Below are 24,168 nucleotides of genomic sequence, written 5' to 3' on the forward strand. Positions count from 1 at the left end.
AAAGATTACTCAGAACATTGGTACTACCTTTTATCCTATTGTTTCACTTTAATATCGTTAATATTAAATAATTATATTTAATACAAAATGTATTACATATTACGAGCTAACAAAACTAAATTTCTCTCTTTAGCTCTTGTTTTTGAAATAAAAAAAAAAAAAAAAAAAAAAAATAGAAAAAAAGAGAAACAAATCCAAAAAGAAAAAAAAATAATAAAATAAATAGATAAATAATTAAATAAATGAACAAATAAATAAAAACAATTTTAACGATATTAATTCTATTAATCGAACGAACTTAATGCATTTATCGTATTTTAAACGACATAAAAAGTTAATCCGGTGTACATATTATTTATATATGAGAAAGGTAAATCCCATGATGATGACGATTATGATGATGATGACGACGATGACGAAAACGTTTCTAATAACAGTTCTTAAGGGAAGTCCTAACACCAGGGAGATCGAAAAAGAGATTCCTGTTTCGATCGTAAAGGCAAGGACTAACCTCCACCCTTTCGCTCGATAATTCATCCCCTCTTGCTACACCGTCGGAGATTCCCTTTTTCTTCTCTCTCTCTCTCTCTCTCTCTTTTTTCTTTTTTTCTTTTTCTTTCTCTCTTTTTCACTCTTTCACTCTCTCCTTCTCTCTTTCCTTTTTCCATTCCGCTCGACCCTGCGCGCGTAGTGGTCGAAGAGTTGGGAGTTAGGGCCGAAGGGGTGACTCGGTGGGAGGAAAAAGCTGAAAGGAGGAAACGTTGAATGAGGACTCAAGGTTTGGTAGAGTGAGAGAGGGTAACCGTGGTAGCTCTCTCACGCTGCCAGAGAGGGAGAGAGAGAGAGAGAGAGAGAGAGAAAGAGAGAGAGAAAGAGAGGAAAAGCAAGTGCCGGCCGACAGAGAATGAGAGAAAGAGAGATACAGAGAAAGAATGAAGAGAGAGAGAGAGAGAGAGAGAGAGAGTGAGAAGGGGTGAAAAGGAAGGGGGTTGAATGTAGGCTAGTCTCGTCGGCGTACCGCGTCCCCAATCGATACACGCAGCAAACCACTCTATGCTTCTTGTTCTCTCTCTCTCTCTCTCTCTCACCCTCTCTCTTTCTTTCTCTCTTTCTATCTTTATCTCTTGTATTTTCCTCTTTACACGAATCGAATCATTGTTCACATCATTCAAAAGATCTTTTTTTTTGTTTTTGTTCGGATAAAAAAACATAGAATGACATGCATATGTGTGTGTGTATGTTTGTTTGTTTGTTTGTATATATGTATATATATCTATGTATGCATGTATGTATGTATATGTACGTTAGTATAGATAATGTGATGAGTAATAACAGAGAAAAAAAATATTTGTCTTGTTTTCTTTTTTTCCTCTTTCTTTCTTTCTTTTTCTTTTTTTTTTTTTTTTTCTTTTTTTCGTTCGATTCATTATATCAGCCATAATAACGAGTACCATTTAACTAAATACATACTCGAAATTTCATTTCATTTCAATCGAGTGATTTCGTTTAATCATAAAATAAATGATGTTTTGTAATAATGTTATATTATTTTTTTTCCGTGTTTGTTCGAATTAAAAAAAAAAAAAGAAAAAAAAAAGAATACAAAAAAAATAGAGAAAAGAACAGAAAAAAGAAAAAAAGATTTGAAAATATACAAACGACTCTATATATTTGCGATAGATAAATAGGTAAATATTAATTTATCTCTTTCTCTCTCTCTTTCTTTTTTTTTTCTCTCTTTCTCTCTCCCTCTCTCTCTTTCTCATAGGTCATAAAGAGTTCCTTTACTTTGATGATGAAAAGGTCGAAACTATTTATGGGTTTATGCGCATTGAATTTGATTACCGGATGTTCTCCACCTTCAACCAAGTAAGTAAGTACCTATTACTTGGGAGGCTCGCCCGCGCGAAATTCAAAAAAAGAAAAGAAAAGAAAAGAAAAGAGAAGAGAATAATGTATGAAATGTCAGTAGCAGGAGGAGGATGATACCCACGTATTGATACACTCGTACGTAATCCCATTATAACACGTATGAACATGATTTTATTTATAATTGTATAAGACACGTTCTATTGAGATATAGATAGATAGATAGATAGATAGATAGATAGATAGATAGATAGATAGATAGATAGATAAATAGATAGATAGATAGATAGATAGAGAGAGAAAGAGAAAGAGAGAGAGAGAGACACGTGTTATTACTACGCGTATTTAAGTGGAAAACGTTTTAACTAGCTCGCCATTTAAGACAGTCTGATGCTACTGCAAAAAGAATAAGGAAGAAGAAAAAAGAAAATAGTGAAAAAAAAATTAGAAAGAAAGAAAAAGAGAAAGAGAGAGAGAGAGAGAGATAATATACACGCCCACGGTGTTCGAAGAACCTCGGTAATTTTATATCGTTCCTGTACACGAGAGCGAAAGCTTGTACAAAGCGTCATCTCCCTGAGGTCACTTGAAATCAATTTAGCCAGAGGGTTCCTATTATTAGAAGTCGCTTTACTCGATCTCTTCATCTCTCTCTCTCTCTCTCTCTCTCTCTCTCTCTCTCTCTCTCTTTCTCTCTCACTCTCTCTTGCTCTATCAATTCTCACACAAACATATATTACATATAGGCATATACGTGTAGACGACATTTTGTCGGAAAAAAGAAAGAAAAGAGGAAGAAAAAAAAAATTATTTTTTTGTTCCCTCATTCCATTAATCTAACTATTACTACTACTATTACAAATACTATTACTACACATACGCACACAAAAAAAAATTTGTTTTTCTTTCTACATAAAAATTATATAACGTAAAAGTTATATAGTATTATTTATATCAATATAATTGTTGTACTATCTATATATTGAGAGTATAATTAAAAAATTATTATAAATTTCGGATACATGAAATAACAGTTAATTATTTTAATTTTTTTTTTTTTTTTTTGATAGAATAATATAAAACAATAAATATATATATAAATTTTAACGTGTAAATAATACTATTCGAAAGAAGTTATATAATATTATATTTCGTATCATCTCGCAAAAAACGTAATAAATAATCGTGTTAAGAGTAAATTCATTAAAGTTAGAAAAAGTTAAAGTATTTCGTAAATTATATTCAATCTAATCAAAAGTGTCTCGATCAAAAGTGGTTTATTGTTTATAGTCGTGTATGTGATATATCTATGTGTGTGTGTGCGTGTACGTGTGCATGACTACTTTTCTAATAAGAAATTTTAATTCAAGCCTCGTTCATTGAAAATTCTTACACACCTATACCAGTTTAGAGCTTTCAACATAGCAATCTCGGACCCCCGTCGAGCTTAAAGATTCAAATCTTAGCAAAACTTCTTCAATGCTATCCGTCGTTACAATGGCTTTCAACCAAGAATATACTTTTTCTTTCTTTTTTCCTTTTTCTTTTTTTTTCTGACGACATTATTGTAATGTGAATACATAAGCGATCATCATAAATCATACCGTTTTCTTTTGGAAGAAAGAGAGAGGAAAAGAGAGAGAGGGAGAGAGAGCCATGTCGTGAAAAACAAAGACATTCTTTCGTTATCTTTATCGTATCACTGAAATTCTTCTTTTAAAATTCATAACAACATGAATAATACCATGTTGTATTTTTTTCTTTCTTCTCGTTCTTTCTTTTTTTTTTTTTTTTAATTGTCAATGTAGATATTGATTTCACAAAAAAAAAGAAGAAGTTCGTTTATAGCGAATGGATTCGTTTGTAAAAAAACATTTTTAATACTATGACAAGTAATCTTAATCCTTCCGATGAGTTTATATATATATATATATATATATATATATATATATATATATATATATATATATGTTTATATGAAGAGGTTGTCCATCCATAGATAAGTCCTAGAGAAAATATTTCACAACCGATTGAAGTTATTAGAAAGTTTAATATACGAGAAATTTGCATGATTCCGATGAGTCAGCTATAAAGTGCACGTGAAAATATTCTTTCTTTTCTTTTACTCGTAACTTTTTTTTTCTCAAGTTACGAAGCTCGAAAGTGGTCTTCTTTCTTGGTTTTCTTTTTTCTTTTTTTGAATATCTATACATACACAGTAACCGTCATTTGCAATTAAAATCGTATGCGGTAAAAAATTGTTGCGCATAGGTTTACGTGATAATCGGTATATTAAGTATTGAAATAATTACTTTGAGTTGATATAATAGTTTTTCAATTTGATAAAAAATCCTCAGATTATAATATAATCTTTTGAAATCTATGTAGTTGAACTATTACGTAGGACAGGATCATTGACCTTGATCATTGACTCGTCCAAATGCACGACCACTTGATTTGTAAATAATATATATATATATATATATATATATTACTCATTCTATGCTAATATAAAATACTAGTAACTGATATCAAGAAGCTCTTCTGAATGAAATACCGGTGGAGTGCGTACGTACGAGGATCGATCGATCGTCACTGGTTGGCACGATTGAACGCGCATAAATAAATAAGTCTCATTCATCCGCTCGGGACAAGAGGCTGCCTTGGATGGCTCTTACTATAATCACAAAGGAAATGAGATCACGATGAAAGTGCAATTTTGTGATTGTAAACGGATGTTGGCTTTGATATATAAAGTTAAATGATAAATTAATTATATATGATAACGATGATAAAATGAAAGAAAAAATGAAGTATTTTTGATTATCCGATATATTTTTTTTCGGGAGATCGATCATATATATATATATATTTTTTTTTTTTCTAAATATCTTTATATATTTTCTATAAGAAGAAATTGATCAATTAAAATGATTATCAATGAAATTATAATTGATGAATTTTTTTTATCATTGATATAATATAACCTCGAATATCAATAACAAATAATTAAAATTTAAGAACAAAGAAAAATTAATGATTAATATTTGAAATATAACTATTAAATTAAATTATAGCCAATTAATTTTATATATATATATATATATATATACATACATAAATATAGATACCTTCGATCAAAGAGCACGAGTAATAATAATAATAATAAATGATTAATAACTGAAATAATTATTATTAATAAAATAATCATTCGTATTTCCTCTCTCTCTCTCTCTCTCTCTCTCTCTCTCTCTCTCTCTCTCTCTCTCTCTTTTTATATATTTTTGATCATCGATAAATAAAACTCGAATATTAAATAATATAATGATTAAAACATTTATCTAGAATACTAATAAGAGATCTACAAAATCGTGTCGTCGGATCGAATAATTATTTTTCCGTGCTAGAGCTGGAAAACATCCGGCATCAAGCTACTTCCGGTTGGAGCGCGATATTGCAACGCTTTTTCTACTACGTTGTTAACCGATCGGTCCTTTACGTCATTTCCGTTTCCGGTCGAGTACGAAGTTTAAACGTCCTTCGACGATACGTCGAGCGAACAGCTTACATACTAGCATACGTTGCGAAAGCTCGAAAGCTCAACGCGAAAAGCGTTTTAACAACATGATTGCTATCGTTTTCGTTAGAAAGAAAGTTTGCCGACCCCGTTTTATTATTCTATTTTTACACGATAAAAATGTCGTCTTGTTCTCGATAGTCGTTGTTGACGAATGTTCAACTTTACAAATTCATGTACCTATTTTCTGTTATTTTTTTTCTTTTTTCTTTTTTCTTTTCTTCTTCCCTCGAGACTGTTCTTGAACGAGCAGTTTCTAGTACTACGTCATATCCGTTTCCGGTCAAACGGAACACCCGACTTTTCATCTTTTACGATCTTTATGGATCTTTCCTTATCTCTCGAAGATCTTTCGTTTCGTTGCACACGAATAGTTACTCTTTTGAGAAGTAATTTTCATTTTTGATATTTGTATGATTAAATATATTTTATCTTTTTTTAATTTCTTAATTTTTTTTTTTTTTTTTTTTTTTTGAATAGAAATTAAACCTCTATGACTCAATTTTTTCTCATTTTTTATAAGTTATGATATTTAAAACTTGGATTATTAAGTAACAATTAAACTGAATTAAACAATACAAATATAATTATTATAATATTATTATACATTGTATTATTATATAACAATTTTAATTGTAATAACAAGTGATCATATTATTAATAGTAGCATACAATAATTATATTATATTAATGTAAATGTATACTAACAAGTAGTAACGTAATATAATATTAATACATTCATATTATATAATACCAATTATAAGCACGTAAATTCAAAGTTACATACCGTTATATGATATTAACCGAGGATAATGTGGGAACAAAATTTATCAGCCTAATATCAATCTAATTTGATGAAGATGAGTCTGAAAAAAAAAGAAAAAAGATTTTCTTTAATCATCGCATAAATTTTTTTTAATAATTTTTGCTTTTTAACGAAACCAAAATTACAAAAACGACAACTTACCAAACAAAATCTTCTTATTTTAAAAATATCCAACAAATTTTCATTCTCATCATATTTCATTCATCATATTTCGTTCTTCTTGATCATCATAAAATTTGAATTATTATATTTCTGAATATTATTGAAATAAATTACAGTAATTTCCGATGGGATGAGTGAATTTTAGAAAAGAAAAGAAAGAAAAAATAAAAGAAAAAAAAGGAAACAGCTGACTCGTCAGAAACAATTTTGAGAGAGGGCAAGATAAATTCACTTTTAAAGACAAATAATAATACGATACGTAATCATCAATGGTAGCTCGCGCAACGTTTACTAATAGGTTAATGTATCCGGTTTCAAATCGAAGGAGAAACCTCAAACGTCCTCGATTTTCTTTCGTTTAGCCGATGCAAAATTCCCGAGAATTAATCGGACTAGGAACACCTCGGAATGCGAGCTGGCGAAACGCTTGTTGAAAGCTTGGCAGGAAGAAGATCGCCCACGTAGTTTCGGACTGTAAATGGAAGCGCCTTTGATGGCTCCAATGAACAACAGAACGAACCAAGAATGGTCTTGGCTAGCTATAAGAATGTATACACGTGTATTATGTGAGTCATCTAACATACATAACATTGTTATTATTATAAGGTGTATATAATATCTTTTTTATTTTTTTTTTAATTTTTTTATTTCTTCTTTTTCCGTTCATTAAAAACTAATAACGAAAGGGGAGGAAAAAAAAAAGAATTTGTAAGAATCTCAAAAGTTCCAAGTACCCGTAGATAACAAATAATTCTCATATTTCTCTTTAATGTTACTTTTTCGTAATTTTTCAGAAAAGAAAAAAGAAAAAGAGAAAGAGAGAGAGAGAGAGAGAGAGAGAGAGACAGTTCGTAAAGTATTATTGAATCGTCCTGTATATCCCTCGTATCATTAAAACGATTCTCATGTTTCAAATCGTTCGTATAAAATTAATGGAAAAATAATCTCCCCCATTCGTTATCTTTCTCTTTCCTTTGTTTTTTTCTTTTTTTTTTTTTTTTCTTTTTCACTTCTCTTAAGACAGATTATATATAACTCGAAAATCGTCCGGAGGGTTGTGGAAAATCTTTTAACGAATATTCGGGATTTCCAATGCGAATGGAACTGGCGTGGGTTGTTTGGTATTACATCAAACAAACGTAAACGCGAGTTAATGTTAGAGAACGCGCGTGGCCGTTGAACGGCCGGGAATCTTTGCAAAAATAATCCGTTAGGCGTTGAGTAATTTTGGACGTTAATTATTTACGTCATCGACTTCCCGTTCGTATATATCTCTAAGTATATATACATATATACGTGAATATATATATATATATCTATAGAAACGAAAAAAAAACGTTTTCATCGATCGTGTCTTAGAGAGAGATAAATTTTTATACTTGTTGAAAAATATTTAGAATTAACATCCAAAATAAGATTCCATTATCGTTAACTGCTCGTACATACATAGCTTGATATTGGATCGTTGGTCATTTCTACATATATATGTACATACTTTCATTGTACTTCGAAAGAAGTGCCTTCGGTTAGTGGAACAGGAAGAGAGAGAGAAAGAGAGAGAAAGAGAGAGAGAGAGACCCAGGAACTCAAGAAAAAGGAAGGAAGAAAAAGCGGATGTGTAGTAGCTAAACAAAAGATTTCTATGAAGGTCAGGATGGAAGGAAGAATACGATGGGATCTTATAAAGAGGAACCATGACCGGAGAGGTCACCTTTCGAATGATGGGCTGCTGCTACTTTTCATGTCTTGTGATTCCCTTCTTTTACCTTTGAAAACCGAAATGCATTATTTCCGCTTTTGCTACCATATGTATTTCTATTTAGTTCGTTCTCACGACCACGATTGCTAAGGATCATAGTTCCTCTAAGATACCGTTGTTTTTTTTATGTGAAATTTTTATGATCTCTCTCTCTTTTTTCTCTCTCTTTCTTTCTCCAGGTCATACCCGACGAAGATAATTTTTCTCATTATTTTTCCTTTTTTTTTATTTTTCTTTACTTTTTTTTTTTTTATCGGTCATTTAGAAACATTTAAAAAATGATGTTATTACTTAAGATATCTTACGACCAGGTACTTAACAACAGCTCACTAACAAATGTCCATTTTATATCAAGATAAAGTTAAGGAAAATTTGAACTGGTTGATCGACTTTAGGAGTTCAACGTTAATCCAAATTTCGTTTACAACGAGGAAGTTACGAGATGTATTACGAATATAATTAATGTAATGGATAGACCAAAAGTTAGTTAATTTATTGGAGAAAACTGTAACGCGGATTAATGAACGTGAGAAAGGATATTCAAAGATAATACCTTGGAACGAGATCTAGATTAGAAATTTGTTACGCGTATGAGAAACTTACGGATCCGTAATACGCTTTAAACTCTTTTTAGGCGTAACGTGAGACGGGAATCACGCGTCGGCGATTTGCGCAAAAGGAAATAGAAAAATACTATATGAAGGAGCACGTGTTTCTTCTGTAACGAATAGCACACCAGAGAGTTGAAAAGAAATGTCTACGGGAAATGTCATGGGACGAGACGATCGGTCTCTTCCTGCATTTTGTCGTATCGACGTGCCGATTAACCCTACGTGACTACCAACCTCATCGCTATGTTATGTATATTCATTGTTATTCTTATCGTCCATTCCCTGTGTAAACAATTTTAGTTGAAGTTAACGTGTTAATATCGTTCAAACACAAATGAGATAATTAAATATTAATATATTTTTCTTCTTTCTTTTTTCTTTTTTTTCTCTCTCTCTCTCTCTCTCTCTTTTTTTTCCTTCTAACTTCGACGAGACTACATTTTTCTGAATTGAATCAAATTTTTCGAATAAGAATGAAATCTAATTTTATTGAATCTTCTCGACGAGATTCGATTCTATTTTTAAACGAAACTTTTTAAATTTTAATTCACAGATAAAAATTCAATCGATTTTATTCGCAAACGAAGTTCATTTTTAAACGTGATACGAGTCATTTTGCAAACGTAGTCAAACGTTTAATTTAATGAATGAAGTTCAATTGAATTTATCAATGAAGAAATTTGATGAGTAATTCATAAATGATATTTAGTTCAATTCGTGAACGAGATTAACGAATAAAATTTACATATAAAATTTTAATAAAATTTACGAATGTACATACCATTTACAAACGAAGCTCAACTTGTTATTAATTCATCTAAGAAATTTTATTTTATTGAATTAATGAAATCCAGTTTCGATATGTGACGTTCAGTTTAGATCAGTTTCAATTAATTAATGAAATTCGATTGGACTCATCGATGAAATTAAATACAATTAATTAATATCATTCGATTCGATATAATTTTTGTGAAATTAATTAATTATTGACTTCATACAAGATACGATACTTTATATTCTAATTATCAATTTCTCATTAAATTCAACAAAATTTTATCGGACTTTTGTCGAATATTAAAAAGAACTATCCAAAAGAATACGGCTTTGATATATCACGAAAGCTTAAAGAGACATAAAAAGTAATCTTTTTTTTTTCGTAAATTGATTCCGTTCGTTATCACGAGTGCCTCGATCATTACGTAAGTCGGTCGAAATAGCAAGGGGACGAGGGAACGCGGGGCGGGAAGGTTTAGCGGGGGCGGCAGAGGGGGAAGGGAAGGGGGGGACCGTCTACTACCAGCGGGAGACCGAGTGGCTTAAGTTAAAACGGAAGTACGCCCACGGCTCGTCAAAGGTTTCGTTCATTAAGCCGCCCTTTTCTCCTTTTTCTTCGGCTATTCGGATATATGGTAACTATCATAAGAGAGAAAAGAGAAAAAGTATCAAGAAAGAAAGAGAAAAAGAGAGAGAGAGAGAGAGAGAGAGAGAGAGAGAGAGAGAGAGAGAGAGAAAGTAAGAGAGTAAGAGATATGGCAGAGTCTGGGAGTGTTATTAATTAGTGACTAATTAGTTACATCAGAAAGAGAGAGAGAGAGAGAGAGAGAGAGAGAGAGAGAGAGAGAGAGAGGGGATGAGAACTTAACTTCACACAATTCACTAAATTATTATTTTTTCTTTTTTTTTCCGTCAACGCTGAGATACATCCTCAGATTGTTATACTAATACTAATTGGCAAGTAAAATATAATTCGATCGAAATCCTAACGGATCTTAAATAAATACGATCAACAATCATTGTGGGTATAAACCGTTATCGGATAAAGTCGGAAAAAAATTTATAACGCATGTCGGTTGTCCGTTTATCCATACGTATTACATTACACATTTAATATCGAAGATGAGTGCGTCCTCTTGTTTTTCTGCTTACGTAAGGGATTAGAGATATACGATTACATATGAAGAGGAGAACAAGTTTCTCTATGTACAAAACATGTATATACGTACAAAACATCTCTCTCTCTCTCTCTCTCTCTCTCTCTCTCTCTCTCTCTTTCTCTCTCTTTCTATATATATATATATATATATATATATATATATATATATATATGAATCTTTTTTGGTGAAGATGTTTTTTCGTGGTAGAGAGGAGAATAGCTAAAGGAAAAATGATGTAGTAGAATAGTGCAGAGAAACAGAGACAGAGACAGAGATAGAAAGAGAGAGTGAGAAAGAGAGAGAGAGAGAGAGAGAGAGAGAGAGAGAGAGAGAGAAAGAGAGGGAAAGGCTTTTGCTCGATAAAGAGAAACACGTCAACCCTGCGCATACGCAATGCGAATATCCAAGGTACCTTCAATGGGACGCCAGCCCATTCGCATCCGTTGCAGGGGTAGAGCTCTTTCATTGAGCGGCTCCGTTGCTTCCGCTTTCCGTTCACGTATCTCTCTCTCTCTCTCTCTCTCTCTCTTTCTTTCTCTATCTCTCTCTTTCCCTCTCTTCATCTTTCTCTTCCTCTGTCTCTCTCTTGCTCACCATTATCCGGCCATTCTCCAGTACTACCCACCCTCCTTCAAAGATCTCCGTCTTCGCACCGGCGCGCGTCTCCCCTCGAACGTGGTATCGCAGAAGGGATGCTGTTGCTGTGCTTTCTCTTCTCGTCCCCTTCTCTCCCTCCTCTCCTCACCCTTTCTCCCTCACTCTCTCACTCCCCCTTCCCTCCCCGTATCCCCCATTTATCCCAGCCCTTCTCGTCGCATTAACGGCGCGGTTTAATTTCGAATCGGTTGCTAGGCCAGAAACGTCCCTCGGATACATGCGTGGACAAGCGCCGATATTATTGATATCTGCTGGAATTGAGCCTACGGAATAGATTTTGTTTCATTGTTCGATTGTTTTGGTTATAGTTAATTGGAAAAAATTTTTGTTCGTTCTTTCTTTTTTTCTTTGTTTCTTTTTTGTTTTGTTTTTTATGTTTTTATTTTTTCTTTCTTTATAGATATATAACTATGCATTTCGACGTATGTATGTGTCGCGCAACGACACGTAAAAATATATTTAGAGTTTAGTTTTTATACATTTTTTTTTTTTATTGAATATTTTGAATCCTTCATACAATCTATCAGGTATTATTTTGTTATTCCATTTTTTTTTATTCAATTTCTACAGTATTTTTTAGACCTTGAAAGTTACCCAATATATATATATATATATATATATATATGAATGTATTCTATTAAATTTTCAATAAAAAATATTAAAAACGTGTAAAATCATGTAATCTAGATGATGATAATAAAAAATATTTAATACTTTTGCAAGGAAATTGTAAATATATTGATAAGACATTACTATTAATGATAATGGGCATGGGATTAAACGTAATGGGATTAATCATATTCTAAAATATATCTAGTAATGATCTAAAAATATACAAAAAATTATTCTAATCTTTTTTCTTATAAAATATATATGTATATGTATGTATAAGGGTAGGTGTTTAAATGTCAACATATTTCTTGAGAAGCTGTCTAACTCGACCTATAAAACTTCTTACGTACAAGTTCGCATCGGTGCATCCATTACATCTTATTTTCTCTTACTTAACCAGAAATTGAAAATTGCTCTTCGATATTAGTTGGTAACACGGTCGAATGGTTGACCGACTCTATTTCGAAGGTTTCTTGAATTTCCTGTGTATGTACATATATATATATATATATATATATATATATCCATGTACGTATACGTACCTACGTACGTACATATGTATGTATACGTGTATCCCATGTATGTATGCATTTAGCAATAAATAGAATTCCTCGTAAAGACGAAGAGTCGACGGTGGAAGCTGCGTGCTTACGTAAAATTCCAAACGAAATGCTAGAAGGAAAATTTACGATGCGGAAGAGGTACATGTTACTTAAAAAATGAATCCCAAGATGGAGCCCGTTCATTCATATTTTCTCTTTCTTGCCCCCTCCCCCTTTTCGCTCCCTTCTCTGTAAATAATTGAAATTCTAAAGTTTCAAAATAATATAAATAAAATTTATTTCTTCCTGCAAAACTTTTCTCCTACTTTTCACTTTTCCACCACCCTTATTCCTTCCCTACTCTTACGAACTTCTAAATTTTATTTTTATATTATGGATCTCATAGTAAGTATCATCGTATAATATATATTCATACATATATATATATTTTCTTTTCTTTTCATTTTTTTTTTTCTTTAATAATTCAACACACAAACGAGATTAATATTCATTATGTAGATCTCGTTTAACACTGCAATAAACATCAATAAATGTATCTATCTATATCTAACTATTCTGCAGTCTTATAAAGAAAGAAAATTACGAAGAAGTTAGAATGCATGGTAGACAGAGAGAGAGAGAGAGAGGGAGAAAGTTATTGACAGAAAGAGAAAGAGAGAAAAAGAGATAGATAGAGAGAGAGAGAGAGAGAGAGAGAGAGAGAGAGAGAGAGAGAGAGATAGAGAGAAAGAGAGAGAAAACAGAGAGAGAGAGAGAGAGAGAGAGACGAAGAAGGTAGGAACTCCAACTCTCGACCTCGACGTTTATTCTTCGCCGTTGGGAATTTATCGCCACCCTTTTATTTCCCTCTTTCTCTTTACGTGCCTCTGGCAACAACATTGCTTGGTAATTACAGGAGTCCGCCTAAGGAATGGCCTTTTCTTTTTCTCTCTCTCTCTCTCTCTCTCTCTCTCTCTCTCTCTCCGTCTCTCTTTCTCTCTCTCTCCCTCTCCTTTTTTTTCCTTTCCTTTCCTTTTCCTTTTTTTTTTATTATTCTTTCTTTCATTTCTTTTTCTTTTTTATTTTCCACCAAAAAACTTGTACCTCTTTTATTTCTTTTTTTTCCTTTTTTTTTTGTTTTTTCTTTTTTAACGTATTCAAGTATGTATATACATTTGATTTCTAACGAGTTTTAACTCTTTTCATCTGGAACGTATCCAACTTACGTAAATATATTCGTTATCATCGTTGTTATGTTGCATAATCGTGAAGAACTAAGAAGTAAAGAGAAAGGGGTAGGGAACGACGCGGAGTAGTAAGAATAAAAAAAAGAAAATATAACAAATCAAAGGAATAAGAAAAAATTAAAGGAAGAAAAAAAAATATAAAAGAAAAAAAAAAGAAAAGAAAAGAAAACAAGCGGTTTATATAATTCGAACATACGGATTACAGTGTTGGTCCGTTGATAAAGAGAATGGAAGGTCGTAAGATTGGATCTACATACATATGTACATGTGTTTCTCATTTTCTCTTGAGTATATTACTTGGACAAACCATTTAATTAAATCAGATGTCACGGTTGGTTGTCAACATGAGATACGAGTAGGGTATAATGGAGACCCACGCACACTCGAAGCATCCTGCAATTGAAAGCGTTTACGGCATGCATTTTGCCGCAGGTAAATCATCGGACGTGTGCGGTAACGTTGAAATTGCTTTCTCTCGTTGTCGAGAAAGATAGAGAGAGAGAGAAAGAGATGAAACACGTATTACTATTCTACGTATTTCGTCGATATCCCGAATTGTGTACGTGTCGAGAAACACCTTTAAAATTCTATTGAAATTCTATTTCCTGAAAGAACGTTAGATATCGTAATTTCAAGAATTTTTATATAAATCATTTCAGACTTTTCGAACGAAAGATATATAGAATGTAGACATAAGAAATATTCGATTTGGATGCTTCATTAAATCGTTTTAAATCCTTTATAACGCATGAACAAATATATATGTACACATTTACGTATGGTCATCCTGCCTGGTATGTCGTATCTGCCATAAATCTAATGTTCTATCTCGCGTTGCTTCGTTCATTGTATCAACGCAGGATATATATACATACATACGTATGTATGTACACGTTCGATGTAGATTTATGTAACAGGCGAAAGGTCGTATGAGAGAAATACAGAGAGAGAGAGAGAGAGAGAGAGAGAGAGAGAGAGAGAGAGAGAGAGAAAGAGAGAGAAAGAGAGGCGGTCGTTTCGAGAAACGGATATCGGTCGGTGCTCCGATTAATTCTATTCAATAATTTTAGTAAGGTCAAATCTATACTCGATATGTTTACCAGCGGGATACATTTTCTATGTGCCTTTGCCATTGAATAAAATCATTTTATATCGTATTTCCTACGATGTCGGTTGAATTTTAATTTGATTCACATTTTCTTACATAAACCTTGAAATTCAATCATTTCTTTTGATTTAAATTCTTTTGATAGATTTTGCATCTATATAAATATATATATATATATATGTGTGTGTCCTATTTTCTTTTTCATCGATTCCTTTCTCTTAATTTTCTTTGAATAATTTAATACTTTTACATCCTGTTAAGTAATAAATTTAATTATTATCGATAAGAAAAATTGTCTCATTAAAATTTCTCGTTATTTACATATCTTATCGGTGTAAAATTTTTGTTGAAACTCCGTTTATCTATATTGATCTTTAACCTTTATGCGTATAAATTTGTTATCAAACGGATAAATAGAAATAATTATCGGAGTATGTAGAGTTGAATAAATAAACAAAAATACGAATTACATATATACATACGTGTTCCATCCTTCTCTCACTTCTCATTTCATACAATCTTTTTTATAGGAATAAGTTTACGTACCTGAATGGCCGTCATCCTAACAAGTACCTTCTCATTGATAGAGGGGATGAGTGATGCAGGTGGTATGAACGGGGATCCTATGGTGACCTAGTTCCAGGAGTAGTGACGTCGATGAGACCATTCACCCAAGAGCGTACTGTGTTAACGTCGAAACTGGGTCATCGTGTTGCGGCCTGTGTAAAGCAAACCTACTACTTCTCTTTCTTCTCCCCTCCCTCTCCACTTCTCTCTCTCTCTCTCTTTCTCTCTCTCTAACACTTATGCACCTGTATATCAGGAGAATCAAATGTCAACCTGCTCATAAGGATCAGCTGATAAAAGCCGATCATGATTAAGTTTCATTCAGTTGCTAACGAGTAATTTTAATTTTGATTTGAGATTTAATATTGGTAAATATTAATTCTTTTGTTAGAATGAAATGAGTTTACATTATTTTAAAATGTAAATCAAAGAAATGAAAAAAATAGAAGTAGAAGATAAATTTTATACGGAAGAAATGTTTTCTTCCATTTCGATAGTTCATATTTTCGTTACTTATCAATTAATATGGCTCAATAATTTTAATTCTATTACAAATCAATTATTTATATCAAAATGTTACACGAATTTTTGTCATGTATGAAATATAAAGATTTCGTATAAAAATAAAATCAAGTTGAATAAAACATTAAAGAAAAAATAAAGGAGACGATATTTCATCTGAAAAAATATATTTGTCAATTTATTAATATTTTTATTATCTTTTTAATATCATTCAATTTTCATTTCTTTTCCTCCTAATTTCATTTCAGATTAAAATTAAACGTAAGAGAAGAATGTGGGAAAGGAAAACAGAGAGAGAGAGAGAGAGAGAGAGAGAGAGAGAGAGAGAGAGAGAGAGAGAGAGAGAGAGAGAGAGAGCAGCAATATCAACAAGCTGTGTTTTAGATATGAACCGCGATAATAATTCTCTTTTAAATGATAAATAACACGTTTTGTGGCATTATCATAGTTTTTCGAATCTATCTACATATATATATATATGCATATATACATGGAGAGGTTGTTGCATAAATAAACGATCGTAAACATTTAATAGCTTTATATAATTTATAAAATGTCAAAATGAAAATGTAAGTCAAACGACTTTGCAAGGTATAATCTTTTGCTTGTAGATAAAACGATCGTTTTGTAACAATCATAAATATGTCAGTTGTCTACATATGTTCGTGAACATACATAGATACAAATACATATATAAATTACTTTCATAAGTAAGATAAATTAGAGACAATCAATTTATTTTTTTTCCATTTCTATTATCAAATTTAACAGTTAAATTTGTGACATTAGTCGCATTATTTGTTCAAGTCCTTTTTCTACCCTTTTCGTTGTTAGGTAGGAAGTCCAGACAGGAAGATCACGAACTTCCGGTCTAAAGAGAACTTCACAAAGCAGGTCGAAGAAAAGAGCCTGCCTTGCTTACAAATACGGACGCTTTAAATCTTCTTTCTATCCTATCCATCTAACACATCTACACATCTACATACACATACACACATATATATATACACACGCACAGACCTACCACCAGCATCACCACTACCACCACACCAAACCAAATATATATGTCCATGGACATAGTCGAATGTAGTCCATTATTAAATGAAATTGTATCATTGCCTTACTTCTCTTACAAATACATATATATTTGTATATATATATTTTTTTTTTCTTACATATTATATATACATGTACACACACACACACACACACACACACACACACACACGCGCGCACACGCACACGCGCGCGCGCACACACACACACACGTAAATACGGACACATTTACTTACACCTTGGAAACACGATCAGTCCCCGAATACTTACTATCCGAGATGTATACCGACATTACAAAGCGTAGGTGGACAAAAGGGGTAGAGTTCCGAATATATCTCATGAAGAGACTCGCTGACCGAGTCATTTCCGGATGTAAAATGTACACCTGCCTACGTTGGTTGTGCTGACTAATCCATGGTTAAACGGTCGGCAACTTCCTGTCTGCTTGTTAGCGACCATCGTCATCAAGAACATCTGCTGGCATTTATAGCTCTGACCAATTCGTAATCTAACAAATAGAATTAGATATATATATATATATATATTCATACCTAAATAAAGATTATTATTTAACTTCATTATCCAATTCAGAGAAATCTTAAAATTCTTCAATAAGTTTTTTTATATCTATATAAAAAAACAAGTTTCGATCACTTCGTTTCGAAATTAATTTCACGCTTATTTCTTTCTTTCTTCTTTTTGTTTTTTTTTTTTTTTTTTTTTTTTTTTTTTTTTTATTGTAATTTTTTCTTCAGTATTACGAAGGAACAACGTTTTAACGATACTTTAACCTGTCAGAAATAAATCTTTTTCTTTTTTAATCGCGACGTCGATAAAAACGACAATGTTGTTGTACGAAATGAAAAAAAGAACGAATAAAGAAACGTTATTTAAAGTGCCGTTCATTTGGGAGAGATTTAAAAAAGAAAAAGAAAAGAATGAAGTACCAAACTTGCGGAAATTAAAGATGACGATTGTACAATGATAGTAGAGATATGAAAAGATCTATTATCGATTGATAAAACTATAAAATCATTCGTTAATTTTTCTCTAAATAGAAAAAAGAAATGTGTAAAGCTTAGATTTTTGCGTTTGAATTATTGAACATAGACAGATTGGATATACATATACTATATAATATCATGATTCTCTTGCCTTTCTTGTTATTCTGAAAATATTTGACTTATCCGAATCGTGACGTCACCGTTTCGACGACTTTCAAATCAAGCTCAATACTGTGGCATCAATAAATATTCATGATATATCTATATATTTATCTATGTGTATACATATACATATTTGTGTGTGTGTGTATATATGTGTCTACATATATCTCGACAAGTTATATCAGATTAATTTGAAATACATATATACATCATATCTCATTCTGGCTTGCCGTTCTTCAAGAAGGGAAGAAAAAGAAGGATAGAAAGAAAGATAGAAAAAGAAAGAGAGAGAGAGAGAGAGAGAGAGAGAGAGAAAGAGTTATGATCGGATAAAAAGTGCATTGAGAAACTCTCCTCGTTCATCGAGCGACGCGTGAATCGACGAGAGTCGACATAGAGGGTGTTGGTGGTGAGCGGCCAAAGGAGGGTTAGTCTGGGGTGGTAGAGGAGGAGGGGGAAGAGGAGGTAGAGAGAGAGAGAGAGAAAGATGGGGGGTAGGGTGGAGGAGAGAACCGTGCGTGCGTTTTCTGGAGCAGAGAATCGTTTCCATGGTTTAATAGGGGTTGAAGGGGTAAGTCGGCCCGCTGACCTACTTTATCCCCGGGGGTTGAATGAACGGCACTGAACGCGATGACGTCATTCTCGACCTCATTTCCGGTTCCTGGTGCAGCTAGCTTCTATCCCGGCAACTCTGTCCCGTTGACCCGAAATTTCTCGTGAATCGAAGAACGCTCTCGTTCATCCCGGAGTCCGGGGCATGAATGAATTTTCCTCGTATAGGTAGCTATTTGTCGCGGCTCGATGAAAGGAGGAAATCGTGGCGGACTTGGGGTTGGGGTGGTGGTGGTGATGGGGGGAGGGCGGGGGATTCGAGAGAAGGGGATAGGAGAGGGAGGGAAGACATAGGAGAGCGAAAGACAAAGAAAAAAGAAAAAAAAATAAGAAGACAAAGAAAAAACAATATGTCGTTTGGATTTATACAATCCAAAATCAAATCTATCGGTTAGTTCATTGAAGAAATATTTTTAAAGATTTTTCCCGATTTCTTCTGATATCTTTTGATAATTTTTTTCCTTCTTTCTTTCATTCTTGTTTTTCTTTCTTTTCTTTTTTTTTTTTCTTTATTTTTTTCTTTTTTTTCATTCTTCATTTGCAAACATATTTACGTTCCTATGAGAAATAATAAAGAATTGACGAAGACAAATAGTAAACTAGAAAGTCATCGTCTCTTACAATTTGTCACAGATATGATGGTATCTTTAAGAAATGTAATAATTTTGAGAGTAACGTATAGAATTCAAGGACACATTCATTTCATGTCTCATTCGAGACGCATTAATTTTTGCAAGAGATTGGCTAATAAATGAAAAGAAGTAAATACGTGATAATACTACAATGAGATCTATTATGATCGTTAAGTAAACATAATTCTATTATACTACAAATCACGGGTAGGCGTATTACCTTACGTAAGCCGGTCTTTCGTATCATTGATAGAGGAGATAATTTATTTTCTTACCTTTTTTTTCTTTTCTTTTTTTTTTTTTTTTTTTTTTTTTTGTTAGACTAGTTTCATAATAAAAGTTCTGCCAGAATTACCTGCGTTCGAGCAGATGTTAGAGTAACGTTTCCACGAATTATACTGTTCCGTTGAATCTGTCGATGTCATGGTGTGTTCCATAGGAATTTCGGTTAACGAAGTCGATTGTTGGTAAAATATATACCACGAATACCGTGAAAAGTATCTAAGGCGATCATTTTTCATTTTTCAAAAAAGCAAGTCGTGAACTTGGAGAATAACCTTTGAAAATATTATATATTATATAACTCAAAGTATTATATAACTATCCAGTATTATTATATCTTTTATCTAGAATGTGTTGATTTTTTTCTCTCACTTTATTTTTTTTTTCTTTTTCTTTTTTTTTTTTTTTGATCTAATATTCAATCTGAACTACATAAAAAAAAAGTAAAATATAAAAAAAATACAATGGTCACTTATCTTATTATATGTCAATTAACAAAATTATTTTTTCATATTTTCAGAATGGATTTCGTCTAATGTTATACTTCTAAATGAACGTTAGAACTCTCGTACTAAAAACGTGACACATTAAGAACATATTTGTTCAAAGCTATCATGACTTATCATTGACCAATCGGGAATGCAACATATGTTTCGTCACTAAGTTCACTGATTAATATCGTCATATGACCCCTATAAATTAACAACAAAGAATTACAAAATTTCCATGCAAACGATTTATAAAGCAGCCGACGGACGAAACCTAAGCTTGTTTTTAGTCGGATTTTTACTCTTGAACGAGCAACAGAGCGTTACATTACATTCGTGAAACAGAGATAAATATGGAGTGTCTATTGTTCGATCCATTAAGCAAAACGCTTACTTTTAAAAAAACTTCAATTCCGATACCAAAATCCGACGAAGTTCGAATAAAAGTCGCATACTCAGGAATTTGTGGAACGGATTTGCATATCTTGGAAGTATGTCATTTATTTTTATATCGTCCTTACCATTGTTATCATTTTACACGAGAGCTCTCTCTCTCTCTCTCTTTCTCTCGTGACGTGAGTTAATTTTTTTCAATTATAATTGAATTAATTGCTTCATTCGATTATAAATTTTAAATATAAAAACAATTGAATTGTATTTATCGCACTAAACATACGCTCTGGACGTTTTATTTATTTTCTTTTTGAAAAAAACTTTTATGGAACATTTTTCTTCAACCATATGTTCAAAATTGCAAGCAATAAATCGAATTCTTATTTTTTCACGATAAACTGGTTACATTCTTTTTTTCTTGTTTTTTTTTCTTTTTTTTTTTTTTATTAAATTTCAATTAATATCATTTTATTCATATCGTTGAAAATAAAATTACGTTCTTATCGTTATTGCGAAAAAAAGTTACAACAGAAATCATTACGAAACATTAAGATGACAAAAATATATAAATTAAGAAATATTTCGCAACAATGTGACTGAATTGACACAATGTTTAATTTTATATCATATAGTTACGTGCTAATTTATATTTTACTTAATAATTTTATTTAAAACAAAAATAATCTTACAGGGTGCATTTACATGCAAAAATGATGGTCCTTTTGTTCTTGGACATGAATTTTGTGGTACAATCGATGAAATTGGAAATGAAGTGACTAATTTTAAAATTGGTCAAAGAGTTACGGTAGATCCTAACAGTGGATGTCATAAGTGTAACGATTGTCATGTTGGAAATTATCATTATTGTCAATATGGCGGATTAAGAAACACTATTGGTATTTATAGAAATGGTGGTTGGGCGACTCATGTTCTTGTTCCAGAATCTCAGGTACATTTATATACGACAATAATGATATTTATATCAAATCTGTATATTCTATTTATATATTCATGTTGATTTATGGACATTGAATAATGATGATTTTAAGATACACTTAATACCCGATAAAGTCCAAATGCATCAGGCTGCACTTACAGAACCATTATCTTGTTTGGCCCATGGTTTGAAAAGAATTGGTACAATACATGTAGGACATCAAGTACTGATTATTGGCGCAGGTATCATTGGTCTTTTTTGGTCTTGTTTATTACATCTACGTGGATTACGAAATACAGTAACAATTAGCGAACTTCAAGAAAAAAGAAGAAAGATAGCTTCAAAACTTGGTAAATATAATTAATTATATCAAAACCTATATCTATTATAACTAAACTATTGAAATATTTTCAGATTTAAACTACAAGTTAAAAGAACCTAATCAACTTAAAAATGATGAGTTTGATTTAATAATAGACTGTAGTGGTTCTGGTCCTGCTATGGAAACAGCTATACAATTGTTAAAACCTGGTGGTTGTCTCTGCATTTTTGGTGTAGCTAATCCTAAAGTAAAAATGTCCATCGAACCATATAAAGTAAGAGAATTATTTATTTATATATATATATATATATATATATATATATATATATATATCATCTAACTTTTTTTTTTTAATCGTACTAATTATTAATTACTCTTATAGATATTCAAAAAGGAACTGAGTATTGTGGGTGTGAATATAAATCCTCACACATTTCCTAGATCATTATGTCTTTTGGAAGCTATGGCAGATCAATATTTGGATTATGATAAATTAGGTATTAAAGTTTATAGTCTTTCTCAATATCGTGAAGCTTTGGAAGAACTAAAAAAAGGTAATATTAGTAAAGCTGTATTCAAATTATAATTGTTATATATAGTTCATTAGTCAATTTAGAAAAAGATGATATTATATGTAAAATTATTTACATTATGCTAGAATTAATTATTTGCCCTACAAATTTTATCCTAATTACATTTTTTATATTCACTTATTTTATGCTCATTTCCTGTTTGCTTTAGAAGCATTACAAAGAAGTTATATTATTAAAGCTGTATTCAAATTGTGATTCATATATATATATATTTATATATAAAGCAAAAATAACCTTAAAATTTATTCTCATTATGGCTGTTCATCATCCTTAATTTTATAATAATTTATGTCAAGATTGAGTACAACCGTAATTCTTGACCGATTTCAACAAAGAAAGTCTAATTTTGAAGATGAAGATTTGAGAGAGGATATGACTTTTACCAATTTTTGAAAGAGCTTTTTCTTAAAAAAAAAAAAAAACAAAAGAAAAAAAAAGAAAAAAAATCCTATCAAATAATAATGTTTTTTCGAGAATAGTTTATACATAAAAATAAAGCTTTTTCAAAGATTCGGAAAAGCTATATTCTCATTTAAATCTTTATTTTTCAAATGAGACAATTATCAAAATCTGTCAAGAATTACGCCTGTACACTGTTACCATAACGATGTTACCAACAGTTCTCTTGTAAAAAAAAAATGTTGTGTATAGTGGCGCCTCTTGAATTTTGCGGCAAAAGAGAAGCTCCTATCCCCACTACTGATTTTCAAATTTTGAGAGATGTTTGTTTCGTGAAGTAGACAATTGCCTGATTACTTGTGTGTGTGAACCTATGTTCAGATTTTCTGATCCATTTCAAACGCAAGAAATTGTGATTGTTCGCAAGGAGAAATTAATGTTAAATCATTCATGTATTTTAATGAGCTTTCGACAAATGGATTTTATGATAAAAATAAGGAACATGAATTTCCTTATTTTTGTCATAGAATCATCTGTCCAAAGAGTAATCAAGTAAACTTCTCTCTATTCAAACATTTTCAATTCAAACATTATGACTTTATGTTTGGTAATGATTCAGAAAATCTGAGCATCAGCTATTTATTTAAAAAAAAAGAAAAAAAAACTTTTTCAAAAGTTCGAAAAAACAGGGTCTTAAACTTTCTAATTTAAAATGTGACCTTGTTCATTAAAATCAGTCAAGAATTATGCCTGTTCTTATTGTTGACGTAAACTATTAATTAAAAGCAGGAGCGATGAACAATCTTAAATAAAAATAATTTTTTAAATCGAATTATGTATCATCAATATATGGTTTCTTGTTTTTATCAAATGTGACCATTTGACCATTTTTACTACATATAAATATTTTTGTTATGTATAAAAAATTTATAACCTATAAGCTTATACATTATAACCTATAAACTTATACGAAAGCTTATACATCGATGCAATAGTAGGGACATTATTTCCTTATGGCACTTACAATTCATATTTTGCTGCTAAATATCTGTTGTTAAAGTCATATACGTTAAGAGTGAAAAGTGGTGAATAGCCTTAAACTAGCGATAGTTATACGTCCAAACTTCATTTTTTATATTCGTATATTTTATACTCGCTTCCCGCTAATTCTAACCGTCATTGTACAGTGATACCAAATTAAAAATAAATAGATCCATATATCGAATATAATTGGTTGAATGTATGATATAATTTTCTCTTTCTTTTTCCTATGTATTATAAATTTTCTATATTAA

General features: G+C 31.5%; 1 protein-coding gene and 1 long non-coding RNA gene across 6 annotated transcripts; one reads left to right on the forward strand and one right to left on the reverse strand.

Moving 5' to 3' along the window:
• Positions 1–10,929: 10,929 nt before the first annotated feature.
• On the reverse strand, positions 10,930–19,950 carry LOC124422424. Of its 2 annotated transcripts, XR_006941865.1 has the most exons (5): positions 19,815–19,950; positions 17,320–17,557; positions 15,451–15,623; positions 14,104–14,189; positions 10,930–11,658 (listed from the first exon to the last, which is right to left on the reverse strand). It is a non-coding gene; the product is annotated as an uncharacterized LOC124422424 (long non-coding RNA). The 2 variants fall into 2 exon arrangements; XR_006941864.1 differs by lacking the exon at positions 10,930–11,658 and having other exon boundaries at positions 13,957–14,189.
• On the forward strand, positions 19,818–24,103 carry LOC124422423 (D-arabinitol dehydrogenase 1-like). 4 transcript variants are annotated; one of them, XM_046958819.1, is made up of 6 exons: positions 19,818–19,926; positions 20,262–20,720; positions 21,314–21,571; positions 21,672–21,909; positions 21,974–22,155; positions 22,264–24,103. In XM_046958819.1, exons 2-6 carry the CDS (start codon positions 20,583–20,585, stop codon positions 22,465–22,467), a joined length of 1,020 nt encoding a protein of 339 aa, XP_046814775.1. In that variant the 5' UTR covers positions 19,818–19,926; positions 20,262–20,582; the 3' UTR covers positions 22,468–24,103. The 4 variants fall into 4 exon arrangements, with proteins under 4 accessions (XP_046814775.1, XP_046814776.1, XP_046814777.1 ...); XM_046958820.1 differs by having other exon boundaries at positions 19,826–19,956; XM_046958821.1 differs by having other exon boundaries at positions 19,832–19,922.
• Positions 24,104–24,168: the final 65 nt, after the last annotated feature.

Source organism: Vespa crabro, chromosome 3, assembly GCF_910589235.1.
Source record: "Vespa crabro chromosome 3, iyVesCrab1.2, whole genome shotgun sequence".
In the NCBI taxonomy this organism is placed as follows: Eukaryota; Metazoa; Arthropoda; class Insecta; order Hymenoptera; family Vespidae; genus Vespa; species Vespa crabro.

Excerpts from the sequence above, each read along its gene's own strand:
- LOC124422423 (XM_046958819.1), top strand. The coding sequence starts at position 20,583 with ATGGAGTGTCTATTGTTCGATCCATTAAGCAAAACGCTTACTTTTAAA. Across the intron at positions 20,721-21,313 it reads CGGATTTGCATATCTTGGAA|GGTGCATTTACATGCAAAAA; the intron begins GTATGTCATTTA and ends ATAATCTTACAG. Across the intron at positions 22,156-22,263 it reads TGTCCATCGAACCATATAAA|ATATTCAAAAAGGAACTGAG; the intron begins GTAAGAGAATTA and ends TTACTCTTATAG.